Source organism: Castor canadensis, unplaced genomic scaffold (assembly GCF_047511655.1).
Source record: "Castor canadensis unplaced genomic scaffold, mCasCan1.hap1v2 HAP1_SCAFFOLD_193, whole genome shotgun sequence".
NCBI classification, from domain to species: Eukaryota; Metazoa; Chordata; class Mammalia; order Rodentia; family Castoridae; genus Castor; species Castor canadensis.
Window position 1 is genome coordinate 46,562 of NW_027395387.1, and position 22,342 is coordinate 68,903.

General features: G+C 35.5%; 1 protein-coding gene and 1 non-coding gene across 2 annotated transcripts in view; both read left to right on the plus strand.

Moving 5' to 3' along the window:
- LOC141420442 (tyrosine-protein phosphatase non-receptor type 13-like) overlaps positions 1-22,342 on the plus strand; it is a 71,109-nt gene that overhangs the window by 34,786 nt on the left and 13,981 nt on the right. The window contains exons 13-26 of the mRNA XM_074064628.1: positions 1,530-1,619; positions 1,907-2,014; positions 2,173-2,304; positions 7,924-8,387; positions 9,336-9,467; positions 10,682-10,775; positions 11,457-11,542; positions 12,276-12,432; positions 14,706-14,920; positions 15,039-15,137; positions 17,615-17,976; positions 18,859-19,039; positions 21,106-21,264; positions 22,141-22,312. Coding sequence (XP_073920729.1) covers positions 1,530-1,619; positions 1,907-2,014; positions 2,173-2,304; positions 7,924-8,387; positions 9,336-9,467; positions 10,682-10,775; positions 11,457-11,542; positions 12,276-12,432; positions 14,706-14,920; positions 15,039-15,137; positions 17,615-17,976; positions 18,859-19,039; positions 21,106-21,264; positions 22,141-22,312 — 2,451 coding nt within the window. The remainder of the gene's footprint in view (positions 1-1,529; positions 1,620-1,906; positions 2,015-2,172; positions 2,305-7,923; positions 8,388-9,335; positions 9,468-10,681; positions 10,776-11,456; positions 11,543-12,275; positions 12,433-14,705; positions 14,921-15,038; positions 15,138-17,614; positions 17,977-18,858; positions 19,040-21,105; positions 21,265-22,140; positions 22,313-22,342) is intronic.
- Positions 4,071-4,179, plus strand: LOC141420443 (U6 spliceosomal RNA). Its single transcript, XR_012444979.1, has one exon. It is a non-coding gene; the product is annotated as a U6 spliceosomal RNA (small nuclear RNA).

Here is a 22,342-nt window from a genome sequence, read left to right on the forward strand (position 1 = left end):
AAGCTGAACATTAAATAATGGATGGTCTTTTGTTTAGGGTTACCTAATATGTAAGGCTCTTTACACAATTATCCAGTGATTGTCTTGTAATTTCATTAATCAAATCATCAGAAACACTGAATTACTGCTACTCATGGATTATAACTAAGTTTTGGTCAAAAAGAAACAAAAGAATGGTAGCATATGCATTTTGGAGAGCTAACAAACTTGTATTAAAACAGTGCTTTAGATCCAGGGTTAGGACTGGAGTCGTGGCTCAAATGGTAGAGTGTTTCCCTAGCAGGTTGGAGACCCTGAGTTCAGCGGGAATACCACAAAAACAAAAAGAAAAAAAGATCCGAGGTTAATTCACTGCTGATAGGAAATGATGGTTATTGCTTTCTCAAACTAAAGGAATTTATTTCTAGAATATGAAATATCACATTTACATCACTTAGGCATCGATGCATACTATATAACAAAATTATCTGTTGTTTTATAACATTAATACAATTTTAAGTTCATGGATGGTGTTATTTTGGAACATATGGAAATAAAGTCTTCATAATGATTTTGATTATTAGAAAAATATGGATGAAGGTTTAAGGAAATTCTGGGCTACACTTTAATGAGTTCAAAATCTCTACTTTTCAAAAAGCTTCAGGGTGCTTAAGAACTATGTAGAGTTGAATTTGAAGATTCAGTTTTCAGAAATACTTTTCAGAATGTGAACTCACCACTAGTACCATTTTCATATGTAGACCATTTGCACTAACAAATTGTAATTGATGTTTAGACTCTGAGTGTGTATTTAAATGCTTTAATTGCTAAGTACAAGAGTTAACTTGATTAACATGACAATTAAATGTCATATTTATTGGTTTAAGAAGATATTTGTGAATGATTAGCCTACTTTAAAAAAAACAAGTGAAAATTAGAAAAGTAAATTTTAGTTCTGATGTGGCATTCATTTAGCTAATTTACTTCACTAGTGTCTACTAAGTACTGACTTCAAGCATTTTTCCAGGCAATGATAGCAGCTAGAATGTTGAAATGGTCACATATTGTTATTATTCCTTGTCTGCACAGTGGTCATTGAAAACCTTTTAAAAGTAGGTATGCTAGACAAGTCATTATTCATGGGATTTTTAAAAATAGATTCAGTTTGCTCTTATTGCTGTTTTACTCAAGAACTTACTAATAGTATTTTACTATTTATAAATTAAATGTTAACCATTTATTGAGGATTACCAAATTCTGGGAATCAATTGGATATAAGAAAGAAAACCTAAGTTGAAGGTTCAGCTCATTTCTGTGCTAACTTAACCTGCTCACATCATTTATCCTCTTGAAACTTACTTATTTATAACTGAAACTATTTCAAAAGGAACATTTTATGAGGAATATTTATGATATTTGGTCATTTTTATAAATTATAAATCACAATAAAAATGAGTCATATCAGTAAACTTAAAATACATATTTTAAGATGACTGAACAAGCTGAGCATGTTATGTTTATTTTCTTTTACAATTACAAATTTCCAATAGATGTACTACACAAAAGATGGAGCATTGTGTCTTCACCAGAAAGAGAAATCACACTGGTGAACCTGAAAAAAGATGCAAAGTATGGCTTAGGTGAGTGACCATGAGATTCTTGAAGGTCTATGAGAATTGGAAGGAAAAATGTCTGAAGCATAGCGTTGGCATTGAGACACCAGCCCACTTCTGCTCAAAATACTGACTGCCCACCCAGAACCCATCATCCTAACCGCCAAATTTAGTAACTGGTCCTATCTCACATGTGTTCTCTATTAGTTACATTTAATCTTAATCTCCACATTTCTGTGTTTCAAGAAGACAAATCATTAGTCTTTGAAAGACCAGTATCATGAAGGCCTTTTTAAAAATGTGCTGTTTTGCAGGATTTCAAATTATTGGTGGAGAGAAAATGGGAAGGCTGGATCTAGGTGTATTTATCAGTTCAATTACCCCTGGAGGACCAGCTGACTTGGATGGCTGCTTAAAGCCAGGTACATTACATTTTGGTTATTTCCTACTTTGGAATTTGCACAGAGGGCAAAAGTAGAACTTGAGCCAAACAAAACTACTGAGGAAGGGATGACATTTTTAAGAGTTGGAATGAATTTCTCTTTATTGTTGAAAATATTGGATTGTCTGTTTTTTACAGGAGACCGTTTAATATCAGTGAATAGTGTGAGTCTGGAGGGTGTCAGCCACCATGCTGCAATTGAAATTTTGCAAAATGCACCTGAAGATGTAACACTTGTTATCTCTCAGCCAAAAGAAAAAATATCCAAAGGTAATGTGAATGTCTCTTGGTTATGTGTTCTTTTTCACTGTTTTCAAGTACTTCGATATATTGACCCAAAAAATTGGATTTAAGCCCCTTATTTCCTTTCTGGTAGTTTAACATGTATTTGTAATTATTTTAATTTTATGCATCAGTATAACTTTTTTATATATTGGTTCCCAAATGTTCTTACTCTTCTTTATAATATATGCACCAAAATGGATTAAATTGTGCCAAATTGATGTCACCTAAGTAAATTCTGATTACTTAGTATGTTCCGTCTCTTCTTAGTCCAATGACTTAATCATTATATAGTTAGTGTGGTTATATAATAGTTACATATGAAGTCCTGTTCAATACCTGTCTTTTCTTAAAAACAAAATTTGAAAACAAGACTATATCAGTTGTCCCATTATCCTTGCTATTAGCATGTTGTGGGAGAAAAATCACATGAGGAAGATCAAAAATTCTGAATGTGAGCTTTGCCTGTGTCACTTACTAATATGAATCAAGTCATCTAGAGCCACAATGTTGTCATTTAAAGAGGAGACAGTAGATTCTGCTTGGCCTTGTCTGCCCTGCCAGAGTTGTGAAAGGATCAGGTAGTAGGACAGTACACGGAGAAGCACACATAGCCCATGTGGAGAATTGTATAGTGGACAGTAGCAAGGGCTCTGGTGTCCAGTGTCAGATTCTGTCTCCACCACTTAAGACTATCCCTCAGGCAAAAATTCCTTGCACTTACCAAGCCTCAGTGTGCTGAGAGATCACATAATTCATATAAGGAATTAGTACATGTTTGTTACATATTAAGCAGTTAAATGTGTGTTTAAAATGTCATTAATAGTATTTTTTTAAATAATGAAGTGCTAGATATGTGTAAGTTCTTCAGGATACTAGGAAATATGTTAAAGAATTAAAAATGTCACAATGTATCCCCAGTACAACAATAATATAATAAAAAAGGGAGGAAAAATAATTAAAAATTAGCTGAAAAATAAGTTTAGGTATTGAATTTTAGGCATAACTTTAGATGCTTATGTAAAACTAAAAATGAGTATTATTTTATAGAATATGACAAAATTTCTTAAATTTTACACAGATGAGTCATTCTGTCCATATTTTCTCTTACAGTCACTAAATGTTACAGATATGTTATATCTACAATATGTACATATGTAAACAATATGTAAGATAATTATTTTTCTGTGAACAAACACAACAAATATACTCCCACTAATCACAAGAGGCTTATACCCTAACTGATGTCTAGCCATCATAGGCAAAGGAGAGCAGCTACAGTTGCAATTACTGTAGCATAACTCTGAGTTTCAAGAAACCAAGACCAATTTTTTAAAAAAAACATGGCATTGGATTCCATTAATCACCATTATTTTAGCAAAAAAAGCATATGAATTCAGAATAAGTCTTTCCACTTAATCTTCCTCTAAAGGATTTTAATTTTGTTTTCAATAGATATCTTGTAGAAAATTCATTAATTTGTTCAAATATTTGAGTGTATGGAATGTACAAGACATAAAACCCCTGTCCTCATGGAGATTATGTTTTATCAGGAGAACAAATATTGAGCAACTGACTAGACAAGTACATCTTTAATTATAACTATAAGTATTAGCAAGAAGTCAAAGGTCAGCCGGATGCTGGTGGCTCAGGTCTGTAATCCTAGCCACCCGGAGGAAGAGATCAGGAGGATTGTGGTTCAAGGTCAGCCCGTGCAACAAAAGCAAGACCCTGTCTCAAAAATACCCAGCACCGTGCTCGCTTCAGCAGCACATGTACTAAAAAATTGGAACAATACAGAGAAGATTAGCGTGGCCCCTGCTCAAGGATGACACGCAAATTCGTGAAGCATTCCATATTTTAAAAAAATAATAATAATACCCAACACCAAAAAGGCTGGAGGAGTGTTCAAGAGGTAGAACACGCAGCAAGTGTGAGAGCCTGAGTTCAAGCCCCAGTACCACCAAAAAAAAGAAGAAGAAGAAAAGAAGTCAAAGCATGTAACGAGGAATTTTATATGATGGTGGGGGTCAAATGAGTTCTCAGCAGAACTCCATGTGCTTATCTTTTTTACTATCCATTCATAACAGAAATTAAAAGCATAATGTTAAAGTGTGAAATTGTGTCTTCAAGAAGCTAGATTAATTTTATCATGGTCTATAGCTATTTTGTAGTGTTACTTGAAAAGAGGTAAAACTCAAACAACCTAGAAAATTACCAACATGTGTCCCAGACTCTCCCTCTCAATTATCAGTCATCAGTTCATTTTGTGCTGTTATAACAGAATCACCAAGACTGAGTAATTTATAAAAAAACAGAAATTTATTTCTTACAGTTCTAGAGGCTGGGAAATCAAGATGGAAGGACTGCATCTAGTGAGGGCCATTTTTGCTGCGTTATCCCATGGCAGAAGGCAGAAGGGCAAAAGAGCCATACACAACAGAGGTTGAGCTCACAGAGTCGAGCCCTTTTAAAGTTAGCACTAATCTGTCCATGAGTGGGGGACCTCCTGACCTAAACACATCCCATTAGGATCTACCTCCCAACACGGTCTTGTTTAGGATTAAGTCTCCAACACAGGAACTTTGGAGGACATATTCAAATCACAGCAGTTTTTATTTTTATTTGTTTACTAATTTCTTTTAAAGTACAGAATGTATACGAACATTAAAATGAATCTTATTTATACAAAACCCTTCAGAAAGAGTTAAAAATCCTTTCACTCCATTTTCTTTTTTATTTTATTTTAATTTTGAGTTAGCATACATTAATAATATGAGGGGATTTTATTGCGATAATTCCATACATGCATATCATGTACTATGAACCAGTTTATCCCTCCCATTATATTACCAGTCCCCTTTCTCTTCCTCCCTTTTTCAGTGATTGATGGGTTTCATTGTGTTATCTTCATTTCTTTCACCCCTTAGTATCCTTTTCTTTTCTCCTCCCCATCCTGTTGATTCTTCTCCCCCAGAGAGGCCCCCTTTCACATTAATGTTCCATTATTATTATCACCATCATCATTTTAGGACTAGATTCCACAAGTGAGCAAGAACATGTGATATTTGGCCTTTTGAGCTTAGCTTATCTTACTCAGCATGATGAACTACAGTTCCATCCGTTTTCCTGTAAATGACATTAATTTCATTTTATTTATGGCTGAGTAATATTCCATGGTGTGTTTTTGTGTGTGTGTGTGTATATATACCATATTTTATTTATCTGTTCATTGGTTGTTGAGCACCTTGACTAACTCCGCATTTTAGCTGTTGTGAATAGTGCTGCAATAAACATGGGTTTGCAGGTTACTCTCTTGTATATTGATTTATATTCCTTTGGGTATATGCCCAAGAGTAGTCTGGTAGGTCTATTTTTAGTTTTTCATAAGTCTGTTTTTCAGTTTTTTGAGGAGCCTCCATACTGTTTTCCATAGCAATTGCACTAGTTTACATTCCAACCAATAGTGTGTAAGGGTTCTTTTTTGTACATCCTCACCAGCATTTGTTCCTGTTTGTGTTCTTGATGATACCATTCTGACTGGAGCAAGATGGAATCTCTATAATTTTGATTTGCATTTCCTTTGTGACTTAAGGATGTTGAACATTTCTTCATGTATTTATTAGCCATTTATATTTCTTCTGAAAACAGTCCAGTTGGCTTGCTCATTTATTCATTGGATTATTTGTTCTTTGACTATTTCATTTTTTTATCTCTTTGTGGGTTATGAATGTAATCCTTTATCCATTGAATATCTGACAAAGATTTTCTCCCATTCTGTGGTTGTCCCTTGATTCTGGTAATTGTTTTGATATACAGAAACTTTTTAATTTGATGCAGGCCTATTTGTCAATTCTTGCTCTGGGCAATTGGAGTCCTATTCAGAAAATAATTATGTATGCCTTTATCTTTTAGTTTTTCCTGTGTTTTCCTAAAGTAGTTTTGAGGTTCATGTCTAACATTAAGAACTTTGACTTGTTTGGACTTGATTTTTTTCCATAGGCTCTCACTCCATTTCCTAAGAAAACTATCTGGAGTGTAGATAGCCTTCTGTATATTACAGATATTTATGTGATTTATGTGACATATGTATTTATAAGTATATTCATATATGTATGTGATAGTCATATTTTATGTGATATATATTTATATATAAAACAACACACATGTAATCTTTTACTAAAATAAAAGTACTCTATATATCATTTTCATACTCTACAAATCATTCTGTGTGTTTCTTATTATATTCTGGGCTTCCATGAGTATGCACATCCTTTTTAATATAGCATTATATTCTATGTTATGGACATATCAAAATTCATTTCTGATTTTCTTATATTGTTATATATCCAGGTTAGTTATACTTCTGTTACAAATGTTGCTTCTACAAATATGCTTTTTTTAATATTGGAAATGTTTCTAGAAGTTAGATTCCTAGAATTAGATAGAAGAGTGTATACATAAAAAATTTGACAAATGCTACCAAATTGCCCTACAAAAAGGTTATGGATAGCCTAACCAAATAGATATAGCAGTCCACTTCATACCTCCAATGGTAGAAATAGCAGTCATTTTTATTTTTGTCAGCATTCATGATTGTAGGTAGAGAATTTTGTGTCCCTGATCATAGTGAGAATGTCTTTTCATATATTTGTTGGTTATTTGAACTTTACTTCAGTCCTTTTTTCCATAGGAGTTTCTAAAAATCTTTTTCTTATTGTAGAAACCATTTGTATATTAGGAATATTGACTGATTGTTTTTTGTTGTTGCAAATAATTGCTATTGCTCACTATTCTTTTAGTTTTTTCCTTGGAGTCACTTGCTACATAAAACTTTTAATATTCTTATAAATTCACTTCTGTAATTCCTTCTCATATGCCTTCTATGGTTTGTGTCTTAAGAAAGCTTTCGTAAGTGGCTTTTTTTTTTTTTTTTTCTTTTTTGGCAGTACTGGAGCTTGAACTTAAGACCTCATGCTTGCTAGGCAGGTACTATACAATTTGAACCACTCAGTCAACTATCATAAGTGGCTTTTGATAAGAACTGTACAGAAGGAATTTAGAGTTCTCCTCCTTGATAATTACTTGGAGTCCAAAAAATGCAGTCTAGTAGGATTATATAAAACAAGTATACAAATAACTATTAAATAAATAAGCAAACCCAAGAGGGCATAGCTCAGTGCTAGAGTGCTGGCTTAGTTTGTGTGAGGCCCTGGGTTCAATCCCTGACACAGCAATAAATAAATGAATGAAAGTAAAAGGATCAAGAATATTGGAGATATAAATAATCTCTGAAATTTGGAAAGTCTTCACAGAGCAGACTGGTTTGAAATGGGTCTTGGAGAATGGAAATGGGAGTTAAGGCAAAAAAGGTATGCATTTTAATACAGGTTCTTGCAGGGACAACCAAAGAAGGAACAAAGTAAACACAAAGAATTTACTGTTTGCTGGAACCCTTCAGTGGTTTCAAGGTCTGAAGTGGGTATTTTGCATGTAATAGCTTTGTAAAGTCCTCCCAGCAGTCTTGAGGGAACCTTGAATATGTGTGTCAATACAGACTTGTGTGTCACTGACTTGTTATTCTCCTTGTTGAATCTTAACTTTTAGTGCCTTCTACTCCTATGCATTTTGCCAATGGAGTGAAAAACTACATGAAGAAGCCTTCCTACATGCAAGACAATCCTATAGATTCTTCCCATGATCACCACTGTCCTCCTGGTACCCCGAGGCACAACACAGAAAATTCCTCTGGGCTCTCTGGGGGCCTGCGTGAAGGAAGCCTTAGTTCTCAAGATTCCAGGACTGAAAGTGCCAGCTTGTCCCAGAGCCAGGTCAATGGTTTCTTTGCCAGCCATTTAGGTGATCGAGCCTGGCAGGAATCACAACATGGCAGCCCTTCCCCAACTGTAATATGCAAAGCCACTGAGAAAAAGAGGACTTCCTCTGACAGTAACAGAAGCAAAGCTAAAAATCCAGGTGTTTCTGATGCAACCGATTTTTCTGACCGTGGAGATTCAGACATGGATGAAGCCACTTATTCCAGCAATCAAGATCATCAAGCACCAAAAAAGGCATAGTTTAATTTTAATGTTTTTGCTTGTTTGTTTGTTTGTTTGTTTGTTTCATTTAACAAAACAAATAACAGCAAATATATTATGGAGGAAGATAATCTACTAAAAGCTACTTACAGCATTCTGGAAAGGATGAGTAGTTTGTCTTCTGCTACTAACTGCTACTGCCCTAGATGCTAACTTTCAGAAAAATTAGAAGCTTTGAATACAGTTCTGAAATGGCTATACTCAGATTGCAGTTGATTTCTTACAAGTTGGTCATCTCACATACTTATTAAAAAGTAAACTTTAATAGCAGAAAACTTGTTTCTGAATAGTTCTTCTGAAGTTCTGAATGGATGATAACATTAACAACAACAATAAAAATAGCTCCTTTCTAGAAAGTATAGAAATTTTAGTGCACATTCACAAGCAGTTTCAGAGAGGAACCTTATGTCTTTTGTGCACTGAAAAATCAGTATTCCTCGCAAGAGCGTTATGGCCTTATTAATAAGGTCTCACTCATGTTTATATTTTTTGCAAACATAAAGTAACATGAAGTCCACTCACCTCAGATACTTGGGTTAAATCTGTTGCTTGATATATATTGATTTTATGAAGAAAATGGAAATGCTTTATAAACTTGGAAATATAAGCATTGGATTAGGATTAAGTGGAAACTAATTTCTAAGTGGTTCTAGGTTTCCCTCTGCCATGTCTAGTTTTTTGACCTTTGAAGCAGGCACTTCAGTCTCTGGGCATTAATTTCTTCAACCATACAATACTAACATAGACTAGATGATCTCAAGATTCTTCCAAACCTTACATTTTTGAATACGCTCTACTCTATTCCTCAGTATCTTGCTCTTTAAAATTTCTTTAAGAAAAATACGTATTTGTCTTCCAGTAATAATTCATTTGACTCTAACAAGAATTCCTTTTTTTGTTTGTTTGTTTTTCTTTGTTAAGGAATCTTCCTCCTCAATGAATACATCCAACAAAATGAATCTTAAAACTTTTTCTTCATCACCTCCTAAACCTGGAGATATCTTTGAGGTTGAACTGTCTAAAAATGATAACAGCTTGGGGATAAGTGTCACGGTACTGTTTGACAAGGTTTTCAAATATTTTCTCTTCTTCACTTCCAGCAGCATATTGTATACCAACTTATTACTTGAATTATTTTGCTTCAAATGGAACATTGTCAAGTATTTCCAAAATTTGAAAGTTGAATATCTGAAAATCTTTTTAAATTTTGGATGTTACTCATTTTTTTGTGGTTTAAAAAAAAATTAGACAAATGCTGCCTTTTTCATCCCAGATTTGATACTTGCTTAATCTGAATAGAAGATATGCAAAATATAAAATTAATGTGTAGGCTTTGTATACATTTGACAGTTTCTTCATGAGCATGGAATAATGAGATGATATATCTTCACCTGACATAATGAATAATTAAAAACTATGGATGTTTATATGTCCTTTCTTTCCAAAATACATAATACACTATAATCATGTTTAGAATCATCGTCATATATTTTATTTAAAATATGAACATAGGCTACTCAGTGAAATTATTACAGAATTATCCTAATGAATATCCTGTCCTAAATTGTAGCATTATCATTTATCACATTCAAAGAATATTAACAATTACACAAAGTTGTTTAGAAACAGTAGGCAAAAAAAAGAAACAGTACTGTAAACATATTGAAATCAGAAACAAAGCTTAATTTTCTAGCACATTTAAAATATAACACTTTCCTCTTGCTCTTAATTTCTTTGAATTTTATTGTCTTTTTATGGTAGAGGGAGATAAAAGTTGCATGTCCATAAGAGACAGAAAACTGATTTATTAAATCTCATCCCTGCTCTACTAAGGCCTTTTAAAATAAAAGAGAAACTTCTTTTTCTTTACTCATATTGTTTGCTTCCAAATTCACAAATATGATCTGAAGTATATTATTCCAGATACTATTTTTTTCTGATAATTATGTTCTCACACTAATTTTGCATAGATGAATTTTGCTTTCTGCTTGCTCATTAATATATCATTTAGACCTATAAACCAAGAGTAATTCCTCGTAGTCAACACCTAGCATACTATTGCTTTCTGAGTTGGACAAAGAATTTAGATTAAAAAAATACTGCTTTGATATTTGGAAAACTTAGCTAACAGTATTCTTGGGTATTGAAATAATTGAACATGCTGAAGTAATGCTACAACTTTGTATGGTGAATTGAATCCAGATTTGAAAGAGAGAGTACAGAATTTTTCATAATTCCCAAATATTACTTTGTCTTTTTCTGTTTAGGGAGGTGTGAATACCAGCGTCCGACATGGTGGCATTTATGTGAAAGCAGTTATTCCTAAGGGAGCAGCAGAGTCTGATGGCAGAATTCACAAAGGTGTGATGTTTGTGTGTATGTTACAATTATTTGAATGAATACCACACAAATAGAAGAAATTATGAAGTTCATATAGACTTTAAATTTATAATATGAAATCAGAGCATACTCAATCTTAGAACACCAACATAAAAAACTCCTTGATGTCACAACAAAAACTCCTCTTCCAGCTTAGAAAACATCTAGACAGTGATTGAGTGGATGTTTTGCACCTGCTAATAAGCAAATTGCCAGAGAATGGGAAAATGACAGTGCCCTTATAAAAACACTGATATCTACATTTCTAAGAACCAACTGGGGACTTGCCTCCAGTCTTTCTACCTTTATAGTTAGAGCTTATCTTTTCTCATGATTTAAATTGATTTTTATACAGATATTCTACCTGGGCATGATGGCAGACACCTGTAATCCAGCACTCAGGAGACTGAGGGGAGGATTTTGAGTTTGAGATTAGCCTGGAATACATAGCGAGACCCTGTGTCAAAAAAAGAGGAGGGGAGAGTATTCTAAAATGTAATTTAATACTAGCCATAGAAATGAGCAAGAAATTAAATAACATGTTAGAGAAACTATGCAACATAATTTTGTTTTGTCTTTTCAAATCAATATGAAATACTAGGTTACAGAATCTGTAGAACTTTTGTTTTATGATGTGTTTCTTTCAAAATAACTAATTTATAGGTGATCGTGTGCTAGCTGTCAATGGAGTAAGTCTGGAAGGAGCTACCCATAAGCAAGCTGTGGAAACACTGAGAAACACGGGACAGGTACTAGATCATTATAGCAACCTGTTAAGATACCTTACAAGAACATAAGAATGTGTAACAGCAATCCCTTGACACCTCTAAGTTTGTTACTCAAGACACCAAGCCTGATTTATGTAACTATTCTGGGTTCTTTCTTTGTTTGTTGGGTTTTTCTGGTTTTTTGCCTTCCAAATTGAGAAACAAGTATTGTGACAAGGGATTTTTTTTTTACTGAGGAAGCTGGCATTCTGTGTCACATTTAGCCATAATATGTCCATAGAGATCTGATGGGGGAGGGGTAGAGATTGCATTTTTTAAATATTTCATAAATATTTACTAATTTCTAGTGATTTGCATTTGTAGTCATTTTTCAACTCAAAAACTGAACCCACTGTGATCAAATACGTCTTGGTTCAAGGAGTTTGCCAAATTATTTTAAATGGTTTTCATATTATAGTATGGTGTTAATTTTTCTGTAATACCTAAATGTTCTATAACACATTTATGATATATCATAGAGTTTTAATGTATTTTATAATAGATTTTTCCTTTTTAATTATCTTTTTATATACAAAATAATAAAAACTTGATTTTGAAACTTTCAATTCCCTTTTTTTTCTATTTTTTCCTCCTCTACTTATATTTTAGTGAACCAAGAATTTAAGCCTTTCATACCCCAACTATACTAATCCTAAAATTTTGCTTATTTTCTCATCATTTTTGTTAACTAATGAAGCCTGTTCCGTTTGTCCAGGTGGTTCATCTCTTGTTAGAAAAGGGGCAGTCACCAGCATCAAAGGATGTCCCCGTAGCCCCACGGTGCGCCCTTCCAGACCAGGATGCCCAGGGTCAGGCTCCTGAAAAAGCAGTGAAGAAACCTTGTGCCAGAGACTACAGCTTTGTCACAGAAGGTCAGATCTTGCCAGACTATCATGTCTCTGTGAAATTATTTATAGTTTATTCAAAATATGATCTTCATGTATGAGATTTTAATTCATGGCCTAGCCTCTTTATTCCTGTCAAATATAAATAATGATCTGACACAGCACTATATTGAATAAAAAACAGAAACATTTGCTGCTCAGAGAGTTTGAAACTCTTTGGATAATGAAGCATGTCTGATCATGGTTATTTAATAATGCCTTAAAATTCAAACTGAAATTTGGTAAGGGAAAAAAATTAGTATAGATCAATTGCTGAGAATGACTTCAGACCCATGTGAAACCTTGACCCTTAAATTTCTGTATTTCTTTTTAATTTTATGGACTTGTAAAGGTAACCCTGAACAGAAATCCACCTAATACCCAAATACAGGTCTTTCTAAATTTGCCAGCCCATGGACAAACCATAATTAAGAATGATGTTTAATGAGTTCTTCGTAAGATTAAATGTGCTCATAATACTACAGTACCCGGTATTCTGAGATTCCAGCTGTCTCTCTGTTAAGGGCTTAACTGTTCTTTACTCTAGAAATGATGGTGATAGTATACAATGATTATTTTTCTCACGAGCCATTGTTCCTCCTGACCTAACTGGGGGCGACTGGAGATGCAGAAAGGACAAACAATAGAAGACAGATATGCATAAAGTTGAGGCCAGGTGTACTGGGCACTCAGATGGAGACACACAACAGCCTCATTACTTCTTTTCTCTATTATTCCCTTCTTTTACTCTCTTGCCTTAGACTCGCACCGTCCCATGTTTTCTCTAGCTTTTCTTTAGTATAATCTTTCTTAGAGTCTTGTCCCACATTCTCTCTTTAGCTTTCTTAACGTTTTGGTGCACAGACTTGCACTGTCCCATATTTCCTCTAATCTCTAGCATAACTCAGCAGCAGCAGTCCCGCTTACCAGCTGCCAACCAATCAGTCCATCCCCCATCAAAAAACCTTGTGTCCTTCAGCAAGTCTTTTATATCCAGTAGTAAACAAGGAGGTGGAGCAACAGTTCTCAGGGAGGAGTGTGATACTGTAACAAGAGAAACCTGCATTCCTACTTCTCTGAACATAAACAATTTAGGAAAAGCAGCTGGGCTTCATTTTTGCCTTTGCCCCCTTCTGCAGCTAGGGTCATGCCAAACTCAGCACAACTCTGCTTATGTCAAGTTCTCATAGGCTTCTCATAATCCACTCCCCACCATTTTGTCTTTTATTTTAAATTTCTATTTGATGACAGAAATGTTAGCAACTGTGAATCAGTCCTAAAAATAAGGGAGGAAAAACAGTCCAGCCTGTATTATAATGTACCTACCTAATCATACTTTTCTTTCCCATTACTTTTTCCTTAAATGTGTTTTTTTTTTCTTTTCTGGTTTTTGATCTTTTAATTAATTTTGCTAGTGAGAGTTTTATTGGAATGATATTGCATTTTGTGTGTATTAAATGAGATCTCACCAAAATATTACAATGTAAACTTATTTTCTCACACATTTGTCTCTTCCTGTTAGATACCTAAACTTCTCTTGTACCTGTCTTTCCATAGACTTTTTCTTTGTTTTTGTTTTTGTTTTGTTGTCATACTGTCTTTTAAAACACATAGGATTGAAGCACAATTCTGTTTTTAGAACCCTTCTTTTAGAACTCTTTACTATTCAAGCACCTTAGTTCCCGCTATTAGTTTATTAAGTTTTCTTGATAGTAATGCATGGATGACATGTGCAGGAATTTCAGATGCTCAGGGTTCTTGAGCCTGCTCTGAGAATGAAAGCACAGGCAGACTCCAACAGCAGAGGTCAGAAAGATTTTATTTGCAGAGAATTTAGTTGAAGAAAAGAGAAGAGAAAGACTGCATATTGGAGAATGCAGGGGGACCCGGAAACCGGTGATCCTGTGGGTCAGGGTGGGGAGTGGGGTTTTATAGCCTATTTGCATTGCCTGAGGGTGGAGATGCCTTTCAGATGCAAACAGGCGTTTCCTAGGGAGGAGAAGTGTCTCCTTGACCACTTATCACCCTTTTGGGACTTCCCGCTGTCTGTCCTTCAGTCCTTCAATAGGAAAAGAGTGAGTGTACGATAATATTTGACTAGGATAAGGATGTAATAAATGTGTATAGAGTTCTTAATATCATGGGAAAATACACTTTGTAAAGTATATCTAATACATATGTGTGTATATATATATGTTTACATGCTGATAGATATATACAGTCTTATAATATTTACATTTGTTTCTATCTTTTTTCTCTAGAAAATACATTTGAGGTAAAACTGTTTAAAAATAGCTCAGGCTTAGGATTCAGTTTTTCTCGAGAAGATAATCTCATACCTGAGCAGATGAATACCTGCATAGTACGGGTTAAAAAGCTCTTCCCTGGACAGCCAGCTGCAGAAAGTGGAAAGATTGAAGTGGGAGATGTTATCTTGAAAGTGAATGGAGCCTCTTTGAAAGGACTGTCTCAGCAGGTGAGCCTAGCATGTGCAGGGTAACATTTCAAAGTAGTGATAGCTGGTTTGGCCTTTCAGGATGGTTGCATAATGCTGGATTAACTGCTTCTTCATTTGTCATTCATGGTACCCCCAGGAAGTCATATCAGCTCTCAGGGGAACAGCTCCAGAAGTATCCTTGCTTCTCTGTAGACCTCTACCTGGTGTGCTACCAGAAATTGATCCTGCTCTTTTGGTAAGTCCTATGAAAAGTAGTTTCTACTTTTGTAGAATATCAGTTTAGGGATTTGCTAACTCAGCTTTAGTCATTTCACATTTCATCATGTATTTGCCCACTAGGTTTCATACCTATTTACTTCTTTTTTTTTTGTCATTACTGGAGTTTGAACTCAGGGCCTTGCACTTGCTCGGTAGGCTTGCCACCATGCCTCCAGCACCCTAATTACTTCTGTAGCAAGGAGGTGTTATCTTGTGTGTGTCACTCAACCTGTTTGAGTGCTTCCCATGTTTGCAATCAGTTTCTTTCTGGAAACTGTGTTCTAAGTCTAAATGAAAAAGATATGAAATGATGGTTATAAAAATTTTATAAGCCAGGCACAGAGGCTCACACCTGTAATCATAGCTGCTAAGGATGTGGAGATGGGGAGAATCGCAGTTGGAGGCCAGCCTGGGCAAACAGTTACTGAGACCCCCATCCAACCAATAACTGGGCATTGTGGCACACACTTTTCATCTCAGCTCCTTAGGAGGCCTAAAGAAGAGAACCTCAATCCAGACCTACCCAGCAAAATCACGAAAACCTATCTGAACAACAACTCAGAGCTGGGGATGTGGCTCAAGTGGTAGAGCACCTGCCCAGCAAGCACAGTCCACAGACGTGTCAGAGGGCTCTCGCTCTCAAACTCTCTTATGATTAAGAGGTCAGAGCACCAGGGTTGCAGGCAAGAAAGAAATTTTATTGATAGGGAAAGGCTTAACAGAGAGACGTGCAGCAGGGTCCGGAAACAGGGTGGCCCCTGAGAGTGGGAGAGCTGGGCTACTTACAGCTACTTTAACACAAAGGAAGGAAGTTGCGGGGGGGCGGGGGAGGGGGGGGGGTCCTATAGGTCTGAGTTTGGCATACACTAGCTATTGTTCTTCCTGTTTCTTCTCATCTGAGCAGGTTTCGCTGCTGTTCCTTAGCTTGGGGAGTTTCCGCATTCCTGGGTGATTTATGTCATAGAAACTACTACAGATGATAGATAGATAGATAGATACAGATAAACTTAATATCCTTTTCTTCATTGAACCAAACAAGGAACAGTCATTCTCATGCTGACCTTGTTTGCATAAAAAATGAAAATCATTTAAGATTTTCAGCTTTTTTTTTAAACACTAGAAGTCAGAGAAAGGGATATATTTGTTTCCCTTTCTTATGTGAAGGAATATGGATAAAGGACCAAAATCTGTTTTGATGATGATTCACAGATTGCATCTTGACAGGTAGGAGGCTAACCACAGATGACCACTAATATAATTAAAGAAAGTCTGCTGGGCTGGAGGAGTAGCTCAAGTGGTAGAGCACCTGTCTAGCAAGTGTGAGGTCCTGACTTCAAACCCCAGTACAGCTAAAAAAAGGAAAAAAAAAAAGAAACAAAGAAAGTCTGCCTTTGACCTGTGTACTTCAAATAGTTCCACTACCAGTGAATTGTGTCTCCTGGGGCCAGAAGGCAGGAGTATCTGGGCCAGAAGCTTTAACCCGTATACTGGGAGAGGAAAGTTTTAGGAGGATATTAATCAAAAAACAACTTTTCTCTAAGATGCTTTAGGATAACATTTTAAGAGACTATACTGATTTGGGGCACCAGATAGGATAAACTAAATGGAACTCTTTTAGTGAAGACAAAAATGTAAAATCTTTCTGGAAAGCAATTTGGAAATATTTAGCAAGCCTTTAAAAGCACCCTGTGTTACTCAGTTGCTGGCTCACATTGTAATCCCAGCTACTATGGAGACAGAGATCAGGTAGATTGTGGTTCCTGGCCGACTGGGGCAAGAAAAATTATCAAGACCCCCATCTCAACCAATAAAAATGGGGCATGGTGCCACATGCCTGTCATCCCAGCTAGATGGGAGGCATAAACAGGAGGATCATGGAACCTGTGACCCTATTTGAAGAATACCTAAAGCAAAAATGACTGGGAGTGGCTCAAGTGGTAAAGCACCTGCCTAGCAAGTGCAAGGCCCTGATCAAACCCCAGCACCACCAAAAAAAAACCCCATTTCTGACAGTATAAAAAATTGCAAGGAAGAAGAAACCCAGCTGAAAATTTAGATACATTCAAACAAATTCTCCTCAATTTATGTTAATAGTATAAAACTAGAAACAATTTTATAGCCAATTAAAGCTGAAGGGTGAAATAAAGGTATGACCTTCTGTAGGACTATTACACAGTTATTAAAATTGCTCCCAAAGCATATTTAAGGACTTCAGAAAGTACAATAGAAATCTAAATTTTGAAAGTAGGATATGAAGTACAAAATATAACTCTAATTCTGATTTAAAATGTCATATAATATTAGCAATTGTTATTTTATAATCTTTATGATTTTTCTTTAATGTGCATAAGTTTTGCTAGAAAGTGCTATTACAACAGGTTTATTTTCAATTGACTGCTTTTAAATTTAATGTAAGTTTTCACCCTGAGATCTCTTTAAATGTGTCCCTTACAGACCCCACTCCACTCTCCAGCACAAATGCTTCCAAACAGCAATAAAAACACTTCCCAGCCATCATGTATGGAACAAGGCACCAGCTCAGATGAAAATGAAATGTCTGACAAAAATAAGAAGCAGTGCAAGTCCCCATCCAGAAAAGACAGTTATAGTGACAGCAGTGGGAGTGAAGATGACTCGGTGAAAGCTCCACCAAACATCTCAAATAGGACCTGGAGTACAGCTTTGCATCAGACTCTAAGTAACATGATGACACAGGCACAGAATCAACACGAGACACCCAAGAGTCAAGAAGATATGATCTGTACCATGTTTTACTACCCTCAGAAAATACCCAATAAGCCAGAATTTGAGAACAGGTATGAGTGTGGAACACTCAAAGCAACTGGTGATATCAGCAACAATCCAGCATCATATATTTCTTTAACAATGGAATGTGCCATCTGTGAACTTTAGAATGGTTAGGCAAATGATAACTCTATAACTCTAGCTATTGTGACTGACAATTTTAGTTAGTAAGTCAGTAAGCTCTCTAGCCACTCAGTATACCTTGCTTCTCTCTTGAGCATATTTACTAGCAACTGAGGATGTTCTTTCTCAAAACTGTTTAACCAGAAAGAAAAGAGATATCCATAGAAATACAGTGGGAAGTTAGAATTACAAAGGGAAGTTGGGGGAGAGATTGCAAATATTAGAACCAGGAGAGGGGGAAAGAAGTGATTATAAGCATCAAAGCATAAGAAGAAAATGACTACATCTGTACCTTTAATAATTATTCCTTCATTTTACTGTTTGGTCGTGTCTTTGTGCATATCCAGGTCCAAACATATTTGCTCAAGGTTTTATACTATCATCCAAAGTAATCACAGTAAGAAGACTTTTATCCTTTTCTTTTTTTTCCCTCTTAGGTTAAAATACACACTAGCCTTCTGATAACATTAGCTTCAGCCTTGAATGAACAACTAGGAATCAAAATACAATACAATTATTTAACCTGTATACTATATCATTACACAGCTTAAAGAACTTTAAAAATTGAACCTGGGCTGAGAATAAATATTGACATTGTTAGTTTATAATACACATTGAATAAATTCATAGTTCAAAACTAGACAAAAACTAACTTATCATCTCAGTAAAAATCAGACAGGAATATTTGTTAAGCATTTTCTGTTGTGGCACAATCTTATATATTCACATTGAAATGTATTTGAAAATAGTCTTGTTCCTTCTCTCTGTAGCAATCCTCCTTCCCCTCTACCACTGGATGTGACTCCTGGGCAAAGTTGTCAACCCCAGTCAGAACCTGCTTCTCATTCAGTGGGTAAATACCATACACATCACTCATCTGAACCTACTAGACAAGAAAACTTGAGGACTTTGACAAATGACTTGGAAAACCACCTTGAAGACTTCGAGCTGGTAAGTTATTTCCTCTGTATGAAAAAAAAATCCACATTTTCTTAATGAAGATGTAGACACATACAGTTTTTCCTTTAGTCAGAAAAAAAGTTGCCTTCGTATCTACATCCAATAAGTGGGTAATATATCTGATCTGTTTCTCTGCTGAGAATTAGGAAAAGCAATAGAAAGATCTGGGCACAGGGTAGGGCCAGGAGGCAGGGGGGAAAAATGACCCAAACAGTGTATGCACATGTGAATAAAAGAATAAAAAAAAAAAAAAGGATCTGGGCACATCTGGCTCTACCACTGCCTGCTGGCACTTGGCAGCATATGTGGACAAATAACTGAATTCTTCCAATTCTTAGTAGCTTTACTCTACAGTGGGGTTAGTAACCTCACAGGGTTATAGTAAAGAGGAAATGAAATTCCATATGGAAAGTGCCTAGTGCAGTGTTTAGATGCTGCTACAGACTAGACACCTAGTAAATATTTTTTTGTGTATTTCTCAAATTCCAATGGCTTACCTGTTTAATTTTTAAGATTTATTATAGTTTTTGTCTTCTACATTTTCTCTGTGGATTTCACAGCTGGAAACTTTGCATTGTAATAGTAACTTTTAGAACTTCTAAGGCTACAAATCAAGTTTGGAAACCAAATTTCCAAATTTAATGTTATTTACATGAATTGAAAGCCAGATTTTTTTCAATATTATTATTGTTTATTATCCAAATCATAAATGTATATTGTAAAAAAATTATAAAGCAGAAAAAGATTAAAACCACCTATAATCTACCACCCAAAACCATAAGCATTTCAGAATCAATCTTTCCAGATGTTTTCTTTGCCTGTGTGTGTGTGTATAGCATCCACAACTTCAGTTTCATTCTTAGCAACAGAGTAAAAATAACTTTTGAGTGATTTTCTTAGAAATCTGACATCATCCACATAAGCAACCTCTTTCAGTTGAAATCTTTTAAACTTTTGCTCATACATCTTAATGAAGTTTTAATACATAATCATCCAAAGACTTCATATTTTTACCAAAACAACAGCAAACAAAAACTTTCTATTGTGTTTCTTGGCTTCTATCTTGGTAATGTAGAAATACATGAAAAATTTTCCTCAAAGTATTCTTTCACCTTTAAAGCATACCCACTATTATGTCCTTGTTTATCATGAAAATGCATGAGCCTGGGGGTGTAGTTCAGTGGCAGAATGTACACCTAGTATGTGGGAGGCCCTGGGTTCAACTCCCAGCACTCCCCTTCCCCCAAAGAATGGAAGGATAAGTAAGTTCTGTCTTTTCTATCTCTAGACAAACATGTTAAGTTGTACTTAAAAACAATTCCAAAAAAACCAAAAATCATATGTTCTCCCTCTTATGTAGACATTAGATCAAGGGCAAACACAACAATGGGATTGGACTTTGAGCACATGATAAAAGTGAGAGCACACAAGGGAGGGGTGAGGATAGGTAAGACACCTAAAAAATTAGCTAGCATTTGTTGCCTTTAACGCAGAGAAACTAAAGCAGATACCTTAAAAGCAACTGAGGCCAATAGGAAAAGGGGACCAGGAACTAGAGAAAAGGTGAGATCAAAAAGAATTAACCTAGAAGGTAACACACACGCACAGGAAATCAATGTGAGTCAACTCCCTGTATAGCTATCCTTATCTCAACCAGCAAAAACCCTTGTTCCTTCCTATTATGGCTTATACTCTCTCTACAACAAAATTAGAAATAAGGGCAAAATAGTTTCTGCTGGGTATTGAGGGGGTGGGGGGAGGAGGAGGGGGCGGAGTGGGTGGTAAGGGAGGGGGTGAGGGCAGGGGGGAGAAATGACCCAAGCCTTGTATGCACATATGAATAATAAAATAAAAAAAAAAACAATTACAAACAATATTCTTGGAAGAAGGGAACAGTCTTTCTTGGGTTAGAAAGACGTGGTTCATTTGATCAAGTTAAATAAACTTTTAAGGTTTGGTTTTCTTCTCTATTAATCAAGATAAGTAATATTCATATTTCTGTTTGTTGGTAGGGCAAAATAGATAACCTTAAAAAAATCACTATTTTCTTTCTCTAGGAAGTAGAACTCCCTGTTACCCTAATTAAATCAGAAAAAGGAAGTCTTGGTTTTACAGTAACCAAAGGAAACCAGAGTATTGGTTGTTATGTTCATGATGTCATACAGGATCCAGCCAAAAGTGATGGGAGGCTAAAGCCTGGGGACCGACTCATAAAGGTGAGATGTTTAAGAGGAATGGCAAATTTGTGCAAATGTGACTTAGTCCATTTTTTGTTACTATAGTGAAATACCCAAGGTAGTCTAACTTTATTATAAAGAAAAAAACCTCTAAAACAGCTTTAGAGATCTAAGGACAAGGCACTGGCATCAGCTCAGTCCTAGTGATGACATCATGGTGTCATGGTGGGAGCATATGTGAGAGAAAGAGATCAAATCTCAAAATAGAAAGCCAAAGAGGCTGGGGTCCCATAACTTCTGAGGGCACTCCCCCTGCCTAGGACCTACTGACCTTCTACCAGATTTAATCACTTAAAGGCTAAAGGCTCTGTTACCAGACTGAAGACCAAACTGCAACATAAACATAAACCATAGCAGTGACCAAAGAGCAAGTCAGGGCTGGAGAAGGAAGAGGTTGAATTAATCTAACACTCTCATTCTCTGTTTAGCTTACATTTTCCTTCTCCACCACTTAAAAATAAAAACCTTTCTTTAGTTAATTGAGAAATACTTCAAATTGCCTTTTTAATTTGAAAGTTCCTTAATCTCAGTTCAGGCCATGAAACAAGCTGTCTCAAATCTCAGAGACAGAAAGTTTCTTAAATTACTAAGATGATAAATTTCCTATATTGGCTAAAGAATGATGCATTTGTTAGGGATCTTACATTATTATTTTATTTTATATGTAATGGCTTGATCGTTGTCCTTATGATTTCTTAAATAAGGGAGATTCTAATAAGGTAGAGACTACTCTTTGCTATAAATCTCTTACCAGCTAATACATTACTATATAAAACTTAGGCTATTACTGTAGTTTTTAACAGTCTAGCCTCCTTAGTCTAAAAATTATAATCTTTCCCCTTTCTCATTTTTTAGGTTAATGACACAGATGTTACCAATATGACTCACACAGATGCAGTGAATCTGCTCCGAGCTGCACCGAAGACAGTGAGATTAGTTGTTGGACGAGTTCTTGAATTTCCCAGGATGCCAGTGTTGCCTCATTTACTACCTGACATTATACTAACATGTAGCAAAGAGGAGTTGGGTAATGAAAATTCAAGCTTTCTTCAGTAAA